This window comes from Paralichthys olivaceus, chromosome 3 (genome assembly GCF_024713975.1).
Source record: "Paralichthys olivaceus isolate ysfri-2021 chromosome 3, ASM2471397v2, whole genome shotgun sequence".
In the NCBI taxonomy this organism is placed as follows: domain Eukaryota; kingdom Metazoa; phylum Chordata; class Actinopteri; order Pleuronectiformes; family Paralichthyidae; genus Paralichthys; species Paralichthys olivaceus.
Window position 1 is genome coordinate 7,288,517 of NC_091095.1, and position 11,626 is coordinate 7,300,142.

The window sequence follows — 11,626 nt, forward strand, 5'->3', positions numbered from 1 at the left end:
CATTTTCCACAGCTCCATGTGTCGAAATATAATCTGCCCCAGTGTGAAAAATGTGTTGCTGTAGTGATAGCATCATGGACTATATCAGTTTAAGTTGCACGTATCTAGTGTGAACTAACTCATACCACATCCCTTAATTAAGTTTAGTGGTTATCTGTCCCGCAGTTTTTGTGAAATTTTCAAACCAACACATAAATGGACAGGGACATAACTTACTCAGTGGAGGTAATAAACAAAGTATATGTAAACCTACTTTTCCCCCAGCGTCCATTGAAAAATAATGTTGATTGTTCTGGGTTCAGTCTCAGGAGGAAAGAGAAGTTAACCAAAAAAAAAACCGTGTCACTATCAAACAGAGAAATGTTTTATCGTCCTTGGACGTGTTAACTGCAGGAGCTGGGTAATCAGCATCATATTTACTTTTAATGAGCCTCAGGGACTTTTAGCAGTGATGCTCTGGGTCAGTGGGCTGGATGGGGTCCCCTTTTTATAGAGTCTTATAACTATTATTATTACTATTTGTGTATCGTGTACAATGGAGAAATTAGGGCCATAAGAAGAAATACAGAAACAAAACTTATTGTCTCAAACTTTGGTCTAAATCACATGGTAACAAGTGTCCAAAATGTCCATGTGGGTTTCTCGCTACCGTGTGACAAACTAACCACAAACAGAAAAGAGGGCACACGTGGTCGGACTAATGATTAAGTCACTGTCAACTATAACCACTTTATTCCCCTGCAACTCTCTTTCTTTCTTTTTTCTTTAGAAAAAAAAGGAAGATTGATATTAACTGGAACTGAAGCTCCATCATAGCAATGTTAATAGAAGAGACAAAAATAGCATCTGGCTGAGCTGAACTACACATGATGCTGGTATCTACATGACCAAGTCTCTTTGCATCATTTGAATTATTTTATCCACACGTTCAAAGATTCATCCTTCACTTATTTCTGACCAGTTTCCCTGTTTTCCCTTTCAAACATGAAAAAGAACCTGTGGTAGCTTCAGTTGTCATAAAAACTCAAAAGGTGTTTAGTTTGTCCAGTCTGGACTAATGTAAAAAACATGGCGGCCTTCGTAGAGAGGGTCCCCTCCATGTAAATATAAAGTATTTAAATATAAAGGGTCTTTTCTGGGGTAAAGAAAACTACAATTCATATAATTTAGATGAAATGAACGAGTAAAAACATCATGAGGATTAAATTTCTGCCAATAGTTTCCTTTTGCTTAAATCATACACACTGCACCTTTAAGGTCTGGACCACAGACCATATATTACAGTAAGATGCATGACATGACAGCTCCTTAAAGGTGATGCCAAACCCTCTAGATCGCCACCTAGTGTCTGGTAGCGGTTCAGGTCTCAAACACTGCCTCCTCCATATTAGTTGATGGGATGTTAAACACACTTTTTTCATTTTCTTTAACATTGGAAGATATGACTTTGGGTTTTATTACAAATTCACAGTTTTTTAAGGAATAATCTGTGAATTTGGATGAAAAAAAAAAGCTTATTTAGGGCACTGATATCCACGAGTGAGTGCAATTTGATGCAGACTTAAATAAAAATGGTGAAGGTAGAAAAAAGCACAGTAGAAATCCAACCTCCGTCAAGGCTTCTAGTTTAACAGTGATGATTTCACATCCACCACAGAGAAACTTGGTGAAGATTCTCCTCCCACATAACAGATCCTCCTTTGTTTAGTTAGATACACCAAAAATAACCGTTGAATTGAATCTAAACTTCACTCTTTTTCTTTTTACTATTCTGAAGGTTTTCACAATTTTCGCAAAAGCAAGTGAAGATCCGACGTGAGACTTCCTGTTCTTGGTGGCGCCGCCTGAAATGAAGCTTCCTGTCACTGAACATTAAGGTGAAGGCAGCCTCTTTTCGGTGTGACATCACTCGCACTTGCTCGGCTTGAAACCAGAAGCGAGGTTCAGGGTTTGGGCAACAAGTCCAGGAAGCTGCAGCAACTGATAAGACAGAAAACATATGAAGCATAAAATAAGACAACGTTGAGAACTTATTTCTCTCTTAGAGTCGTGTTGAGAATTGGAAATACAGCTTCGATCGGGCGTCTTGATATCTGCCGGTTGGTCCCCAGTAGGCCTGTGCTGTATGGTCGTGGCAGGCACACGCCCTAACTCCTGGATATGGCAGGTCTCTGTGGTGTCAAGATCCTGCTGCTCTGGGCTGGAATCATTGGTTTGGGCAAATGTAAGTAATCCTCTGTAATGTAATAGTAACGTTGAGTCCTTGCACGTTTCATGAAAGTATGAAAAACTAGTACAAACAATCTGTAAATGACGTAAAACAAGATAATCAACTGCACACGATGAGGTTTTATGTTCTGAACTCCTAAATTGACTGTTTTCGAAGTTTGGTTGTTGAGAGTTTAATCGTCTCCATGAGGAATGTTGAAAAACCCTCCATGTCTGAGACAGAGACATGAACGTGTCAGTCGAGAAGATTTTCTTCTTTTCCACGTCAGCACTCTAACTGTAAAAAGCTGAGGGCAGAAACGTCAAACATACTGTACCTCACGTCTTTGAGTTTGTGCAACTTCACCTTTCTTAAACTTTCCAAACCTAAGAACACGAAAAAGAACAAGTGCGTGTGTTTGTGATGTGAGGAGCCTGAAAGTGACAGGTTCCCGAGCCCCTCTGCAAAAGAAGAAGCAGCTGTGCTTCAATCAAAGACTGATGTTAATAAGACGAGTCTCCTTAAAACAACACTTTCATTTGGTTAAGTGCTGTGGGAATGTTTGTAGTCATGATTCTGTTCTGCTTCGAATGTGTGTGTGTGTGTGTGTGTGTGTGTGTGTGTGTGTGTGTGTGTGTGTGTGTGTGTGTGTGTGTGTGTGTGTGACCCAGCTCACAGCCTCCAGCATCACTCAGAGTTCTGCTGCTGTTGGAGCATGTTCTGTGCTATTTTCAGCATCAGATGTCTGTTCACATGCATTGAAATAAACTCTGTTTGTGACTTTTTGACGCATCCTTAAAGAAAACGAGCACCGGCTGCCATCGAAGCAAATGTAGATATTATAATGAATCAGTCTCAGAGAAGAAGGCCACAAATTCCCATTCACTTGATCTCCGTTCTCCATTTCAGAATAGCACACAGGCAACATCCAGGTATAGATTAAACCAAATGTCCAAGTGTCATTTAAGCATCTTTAACTTTTCCATTGATGAAACATTATTTTTCATTATTAAAACTCGCTCCAAACTTTTTTTTAAATTCTATTTATCTAGATATAAACGCTTGGCTAACATTAAATGTACCTGTAAATATGTTGTAATATATGACAGTATTGGTGCGTATTGGTGCTGTTTTTGAAATAAAAAACATATTACAGAATTCATTTATGTATGTGTGTTATTTTATTAAGAACAGAATAGAAGTGGTATAATTATGAACAAAGTTTATATTAATCAAATTAGGGGTTAAAAAGTTTTTAAAATATTTATTTTTAATAATCTAATTGTTGTAATCACTTAACCAGATAAAAGTCTGTCTGTTATTTGTTTTTCAGCTGGATTCAGGTGCAGAATCTACATGGAGTTAATAATAATACATTTGGGAGCTTAAATCTTTTCAGTAAAAAATGTTCTGACCTGTGACACATTGAGACTGTGCACTTGGAAAATTAAGGGAAGCCACTTTCCCATCAAAAGGAAAAAAATATTGTCATCTTTAAAAAAAGAAAAGATTGATATTGCTAAATTGCAAGAAACACACCTGAATGATGAGAAGCATTTAAAGCTGCAACAGTGCGGCTTTGATCAAGTTTATTTTTCATCTTTCACCACCAAAAGCTGAGGGGCGGCAATACTCGGGAAAAAATGACCACTTAAAGTGTCAAAATGTATTAGATAAATATGGACGGTTTGTACTTATATCAGCCTCCTTACAAAGGGGAAAATTTACTTGTTACAGCAGCAGAAAGAAAGTGTAGTAAACATTACAGAAATTAAAGATGAAAAGGCAATAACACAAAAAAACAGACAGAGATTTCTGTAACCTACAAAGTAAAAAAGAAAACAATCGACCTGCAACAGACAATGTGCAAAAAGGTACTGAGGATAAAAGAGTGGCATGATATAAAAATGATTGTAATATAAAGTGACCATAATATAAGTAATATTGCAAAAGTAAGTGACCATGACCTGAATAATACTGCTAGGCAAAAATGAAATAAAATGAAATAAGAAAATATTACAATGTAAGTGACCATGATATAAGTACTGTGGTAAGGTAAGTGTATCCATGATGATATAAATAATATTGTACATTGTAAGTGGTAATATAAATATTAAAAATATTAGAAATATTAGAAATGTAACTACAGATAAATAAAAATACAGCCATGGTGAGTAGTAGTGAGTCGAGAATACAGTCGAGTTATACAAGAATCGATTACTTTTTTTCTCCTTGTTTAGCTCCCACTGTATTTCACTCTGTGTTGTATACCTGTCACATTTACCTATCACACATTTTTTTTCAGGAACTGATCTTTTTATAGATATTAAAGTTGTTTTATCGAGAGAGACATAGGTAATATGTATATATGATAGGATTTTACCAGATAGTTAAATAGCAGACTACAACAAATATAAGTATAAGACCATTCAACTTATTTGTCAGAATCAGATTTAATTCAAAAGACTTATTCTCATCAGATCAGCGTTAAAAAGCCAAAAAGCGTGTGAGCACCAGTTTCATTTGCCTAAACTCTCCCCCAGTCTATTTTAGATGAAGCAGGACGGAGTTGTGTGATCAAACATTTGATCACTTCCGTGTTCCATTCTGAGTTGCCTTCACTTCCTGGTAGAGCAGATCGACGCGGGCCAAACCGACTGAGACGAAGTAAATTACTTCAGAAAGCCTGGAGAGGAAAAAAAATAAAAAGGGGAAGTGCCGCGTTCAAAATGAAGAAGTGAGGTCAGAGATGTTAAACATGCTGCACGATTGAAGCAGATTGTGGGAGGAGGGGGAGCTTCACATCACAGAGAAGGGGACTGTGATCTGGGAAGTATGCAACATGTAAAATACAGAAAAATCTCTGACTGAGAGAAAACATGAGCGATCTGACATGTAGATGGATTCAGGGACAGGGATCATGGTCGTCATTGAACTATATAACTTGTGTCCATAGACACACAGTGTATATACATGTCTTTACTTCTGGAAAGAACAGGCTGATAAAACAGTGTTAATGTCACAACTTTGTTTCATCCTCCACCCTGAAGACACAGAACAAGGAAGTACCCAAAACACAGAGAATGCTTTACTTACAGCTTGGATGTTGAAAATGAAACGTAAAAAGTGGATAAAGAGGAAGTTACAGTGGGCTTTTTTTCTTTGCTCTGGTTTGGTCTACGGAAGCCGAGAGAGCTCAACGCACTGCAAATGACTTCATCAGTTTGACGACACAACACATGCAAATACAGAAATACACTGCAAATAGCGAAAAAGTGATGAACTGGCTGTAGTTCAATGCTTTGTGACATTATTGAACGCTTCGACTCATCAGTGGTGATGGAACTTCACAAAGCATTGAACTATTTCCGGTGTTGTTTTTGCTACCACGAGGCATGAAGAGGTTGCACAGGGCGGTGAGATGTCACTGCACAGAGCGAGCACGCATCTCTGCAGTAAAACAAGAACGAGCCAAACCACATCCTGAGACTCATTGTTTCACTGTCCCCTGCTCACTCATTGCAAACCCCCGTAGAGAACCAAATAACTACACATCTTTATTTCGGTTTCTTTCACAGAAGGTGAATACAAACATACAACATAAATACAAAATACATACATTAAATATGAAAATACATGTGGGGTGTGGTAGAAACCAGTTATGGCTCCACCACATCCAAATAAAACAAAAAATACAAAGAAAAAAAAATCTTCAATACAGGTTTTATTAACGGTATAAAAGAGAAAATTGAAAACATATTAGTATGTTTGTATGAATACAGCAGGAAAAACTAAAAGCACAAGTTTGAAACAAAGCAAATGTTTAAACAGCAGAGCATTTCTTTTTATACGTGGACAATGACAGAGAAGAATCCACAACTTGATCACTCCACGATATTTAACTTACACAAAGGTAGATGAAGGTTCTGAGCCGGTTTGATAATTCAGAAATTGTGAATTGTTGCCAAAATACGATCTAAAGCAACAAGTTGAATCTTCTGCATCACTTTGAAAACAAATGTACAGATTTGAAATATACTAATTTCTCATTGCTTTCAATTTACATTCAATCCATATAGTACAAATATTATCTTAAACAAGACTTTGTGATGTTTAGTTTTTCATTTGTTAAAAACGAGGCTGTAACAGAAAAGGTCCATTTGTGCTTCTCTAAAAACCAGGGATGTGTCCAAACAGATTAAGTGCTGAGGGGACTCTAAGTTTTAGTGTCAGGCAGGAAGTGGTGGTTTGTCTTCTGAAATAACAAGTGAGGCTATTTGCCACATCGTCATGACAACCAGGTTGCTCAGCACCGCCTCACACAGAAGAGTAAGAAAATGGTGGCTTTGCTCTTTTAGCCTGATCATTCCCAGCAGAGTTTTATTGACCAATGGGAAGAAAATGCTTTAATAAAAAGTTCAAATGAAGATTTGTTAAAAAAACAACAACATATATTTGACATATTTTCTTCTATATTCAGCCGAACTATGATGAAAAATATATAAAATATATAAAATACAATGCAACAGTTGAAACATTTTTTCTCTTCTTTGATTCCAGGTGACTTGCCAAGCACAGCAGGTGAGTGAGAAAACACAAGTTAACAATTTAATTGTTGTGACTATAACAGTAGTTCTTATAGGTTTGTTACAAGTGAGTTTGAGATTGATGATATTTTGCTTTATTTACTACTGATGGTTTTAGATGTTGCATGATCATGTATTAATGTTTTGTTTTCCTCTTTTCTCCCTTAAATGTGTCGTCCTCCAGTACCCCCTGTACAGTGTGAGTATCAGTTCAAAAAGTGATATATTCTCTAGAAAGTTTTATATTATAACTAGAATGGCACTTAGCAGAATACATACCTCAGACCAATTATGAAACCAGATTTAAATCCACCAGATGTGAATTTTATTTTTGATCTGCACCAAACACTCATAAATATCTGTCCCCTAAACATGATTGAATTTCTTCATCAAGAAATTAGAATTTAAATTTCTAGCAACAAGTTTCTACAACAATACGTAATATATCAAAATACTAATGATAAGAAATGAAACATAACCTCCTTGGCAGAGGTAATCATATTGTTATTATGTGGTGTCTGTGTGACCTATGAACTATTATCTTTTAATTCTCTTGATTTTGTCTGCAGGTTCTTACACTGTAAATCCCATCAGGTATGGCATCCAGATTAACATCACAAGCTCGGCAGTTGTTAAAGCCTCTATAGAGATTAATGAAGAAGGGAAACCAGAGACTAAACAAGTCTTCACAGTTCTTCGTTTCGATCAAACTTCATCTCATCCCATCAAGCAGCTGAAGCCCTGCACTAAATATAATGCTCATGTTAAAGTTCATTACAGTAACGAAACAACGTCCTGCAACATCATTGGAAATGACACCAGCACATCTGAAATACGTGAGTCTAAATAATGTATGTTGGTTCAATTTTTCAAATCAAAAGAATAGTACTTTGTGTAAAACAAGCAGATATTTGATAATCACTTGTGTATTTCAGATAAAGATGACATTGCTTTCAGCGGCCGCGACAAATCTGTGTGTTTCCAAACTGAATGGAACATCAGCTCCATCTCTGTTCAAACGAATGGGACTGTTGTTAACAACAGCGTCTGTGTCAAACCTAATTATGCTGACCTTTGCTCTGATTTGACTTTGATCTTCACATCACAAAGCTGCAACACTTCCTTTCCCTTCACCAGAAACATCAGCCTTGGTATGTGCAAAAGTTTGTACTTTTATTTTGAAATGCATGCCCTTTAGAACTTATTTCATCTTGTTTTATGTCTGCTCTTCTTTTTCCACAGATTATTTAGATCCCAAAGACATTCAAGAAACTTTTCTCAACAAATTTCCTACAAACATAACAGCAAAATTACCTCCAAAATGCAAAAACCTCTCCATTGATTACACCTGTCACAGTAAGTGGAGTCTCTGTGTGTCTGCAACATAACTCATAGATTAACATTGAAATATTTTATGATATAAATTTACTACTTTGCATTCTCACTTTAAACTGAAGTGACCACATTTTTTTTTTTTTTGATTCTTAATTACTCGTGACAATATCAACGCTCAAAATTAAAATATACACATTTTAATATTAGGGGATAACTAAGAGTAGAATAAAATATTAAATATTTATATAAAAGCCTTCTTACAAGCATTTATAGTTTTGATTTCTTTTTGTTTGGTAGAATGTCGAATTTCCTCGACGTGTTGTCTGAACTCCCTGCTGAATGCAACAAAGAGTGGTTTCCTACTAGTGAATTTACATCAATGAATGAGGAATTTTACCATTGTGATAATTATGACAGTATAATAATAACTGTTAATCACGTAATCAATGTGGGGTGATGTGTCCAATCTTCAAACTTTGTCGTTATATTCAACAGCTGGGCAGTGAAACAAAACTAATGTACAACAGGTTCCTGTCATTACAGGAGCTACAGTCTTTATCTATATATAATAATTCACAGAATCTTTTAAAAGATAACGTTTTTTATGAAGATCTGGATCAGCTTCGCTTTCTTTAACATTGCAAGTTTTTCAACATTTTCATTGATTCCTCAGAGAATAATTCATGGATCTTGATAAAAAAACAAACCAGACATGTTTAGGGGGCTGATATTTATGAGTGAGTGTAATTTTGTGCAGATCCAAATAAAAATCTCCAGATCTGGTGAATTGAAATGTGTTCTTATAAGGAGACTGTTGGCAGAGGCACACTCTGAACTGAGAGCCCTTCTGGTTCTGTATAAAATAGTTATTAGGTGTAAAGTTGTGTTTGTAGATAATGATAAAAAAAAAAACCCTGGCAAGAACCAAAGTTGTGTTTCAGATGAAGAGGAGAGTGACATATTACTGTGTTCTTTGTGAATCACTTCTAGATTTTTATGAATAAGTCCGAATAAGAATGCATAGTCGTACTCCTTCAGAGGGTGTGAGGTATAAATATCAGCTGTTGAAGAACTTGTGTCGTCTTTGTTTCTCCTCAGAAAAGAAAAATGTAAATGAGATTAAGAAACTGTCTGAGCTGGAGCCTTTCACAGACTACAGCTGTACCGGTCACATCAAGGACAACAATGTCCCCATAAACAAAACAACTGAAGTTCTCGTCCAGATCAACTGTGGTATGTAGATGTTCGCTGGACGACAGTTTTTATCCTCGGATGCTGAATGACTGTGATGTCAGTACTCAGGTGTGACGTGTCCCAGCAGATCTCAAAATAACCATCACAACAAGAACCTCTGACAACACATCCCTTGAGCTGACTTGGAAAACGGCCAGTGAGGATTGTGAAGCCGGGATTCCGAAGCTTTCGTACAACTGCAGCTGTAGAAGCCATGAATGGCATGGTAAATGGCATGGTAAGTGAAATATTCAGAGTATTTCTCTAATGCTTTTATTCTTCCTTGTTTCTGCAGGATTTCATCTTTTAAAGTTGTCTGTTTATTAATAGTTTAAGCTGCATGGATGATATAAACTGCTTCAATGATGTTTTTGTTACTGAATGGGAAACTTGAACTAAAAAAAGAAGAAGAAAAAAAAAGATCTGTTTTTTGTTTCTATAATTTTGTGTCTGTCGTCTAGAACATAAACTAACAGCTTGTAAAACTGTGTTACAGAGAACTCATCCAGGCCTTCAGAAGAAACCTGCAAGATTTCAGGTCTGAGTCCATTCACCGATTACAACTGCCTGGTCACTGCCACCTACAACAACTTCTTACACACATCCCCTCCAGTTCATGAGAGAACCAAGGTTGGAGGTCAGTGACAAACAGAATGAAACCAGTTGTACTTTTTGGATCACAACTAGAATGTGGAGTCAGTGGAGTTACTACCTCCGCCAAAGCCCAACAGACTCCTGATGAAACCACATTTAAATTCACTAGATCTGGATTTTTATTTGGATCTGCACTTAAATAAATATAAGTCCACTATTTAACTTTATTGTATATTGTTTATAAGTGTTAAAATATCACTTTTGTGAGTATGCATACAGTGTTGTATATGTTTTTCTTGACTTTCTTACAGTACCAGAGAAAGTTACTCAACTGAAGCTGATGGTTAAAGAGCATAATACGATCAATGTGACCTGCAAACTTTCACAAGAGCGATTCAATGGACGTAATAGAAGATTCAAAGCACGACTTTTGTATAATGGTACTGATCAGTTGGTCACTGAGAAGAATTCAACAGGATGTGATTTTAAATTCGACAACCTGTACTACTCTACGAGCTACAAAGTGGAGGTTTGAGTCATCCTTCTTTTTGCGGTCACAGTTTTATACCCAGTGTTTATTTGAATGCTCTAATAAGTGACAGAAAATGTTTCCATCTTTCCAGGTGTTTGCTGTCAACAGTGAGTTGGAGAGCAAACCCGAGATCAAGTCTATTTCTACTGACTGTATGTACCATTTTGATCAACGCCTCCATTTATCTAACATTGCTTCGTTAATGCATTTGACAGATTTAATTTTTTTTACACATCTATTTCTATACATTAAGTTGATGTTCTTTTCTCTTCAACCTCAATCGACAGATAATGACAAAGCTGTCATCGGTTTCCTCGTGTTCCTCATCATCTTCACATCTGTGGCTCTGCTGCTGGTCATCTACAAGATCTTCATCCTGAAGCGCAGGAAGTCCTATTGAGAATGATTCTGCATAAATCTTACATCAGTGTTTCTCTCAGATTGCCTCAGAGTTTTTATTTTTTTTAAGTTAAGATGAATAAACCTGCAGATTTTGTTCCACTGATAAGAAAACATCTCATTTACGTTACAGTCTGCCTGTTGTTTAAACTACTTTAAAGATGCTTTTATAGATATTCTGCTCGTGTATCCATCAGGTTTAAACCACCAGGATGTATAAAGAAGTTTGAAACCAGCTTTTTAAAAAGAAAGCAAGTTTATTAGAGAGATTCAATATTTATTATAAGTTTCTGAAACAGTCATAAAAGAACAAACACCTTTTATTTTATTTTTTAAACCTCTGCCATAACTGAATGCCCATTATTCTGTTTGAAAGTGTTTGTGTGAGTTACTGAAGTGAAAGTATATGATACTAAAAATGGGTTTTAGATGATGAAAATCCTAAAATACAAAAGAAATCGACAGTTTTACAGTGTGGAGTGGCTGTTGCACGTTTAGCCACAGCTCTCGGTTGGCTCTCATCTGGCTCTCCTCTTACAAAGTCCAAAGAAGTTGTCACTGTTTGATAGCAATAGTATGAAAAAACTAAAATAAAGTCCTCCTGCAGCGGCCACAGGTCCGGCTCTGACCCAACGTCTCCCCCACTCTCTCACTGCCCTGTCAATAATGGCAAAAGGCCCCAAAAATGAAGGAAGTGACTTTTATAGAGTTTTTATCAAAATCAAATCAAAATCATTC

General features: G+C 36.5%; 1 protein-coding gene across 2 annotated transcripts; it reads left to right on the forward strand.

Moving 5' to 3' along the window:
• Positions 1–1,885: 1,885 nt before the first annotated feature.
• On the forward strand, positions 1,886–10,928 carry LOC138407171 (receptor-type tyrosine-protein phosphatase C-like). Of its 2 annotated transcripts, none has more exons than XM_069521738.1 (12): positions 1,886–2,224; positions 6,770–6,790; positions 6,980–6,994; positions 7,365–7,631; positions 7,731–7,946; positions 8,038–8,151; positions 9,229–9,363; positions 9,452–9,601; positions 9,860–10,000; positions 10,269–10,486; positions 10,581–10,641; positions 10,777–10,928. In XM_069521738.1, exons 1-12 carry the CDS (start codon positions 2,161–2,163, stop codon positions 10,887–10,889), a joined length of 1,515 nt encoding a protein of 504 aa, XP_069377839.1. In that variant the 5' UTR covers positions 1,886–2,160; the 3' UTR covers positions 10,890–10,928. The 2 variants fall into 2 exon arrangements, with proteins under 2 accessions (XP_069377839.1, XP_069377840.1); XM_069521739.1 differs by having other exon boundaries at positions 9,452–9,589.
• The last annotated feature ends 698 nt before the right edge of the window (positions 10,929–11,626 follow it).

Coding starts and splice junctions, on each gene's coding strand:
- LOC138407171 (XM_069521738.1), top strand. CDS start 2,161: ATGGCAGGTCTCTGTGGTGTCAAGATCCTGCTGCTCTGGGCTGGAATC. Junction 8,152..9,228: donor CATTGATTACACCTGTCACA/GTAAGTGGAGTC, acceptor GTTTCTCCTCAG/AAAAGAAAAATGTAAATGAG. Junction 10,642..10,776: donor CAAGTCTATTTCTACTGACT/GTATGTACCATT, acceptor CTCAATCGACAG/ATAATGACAAAGCTGTCATC.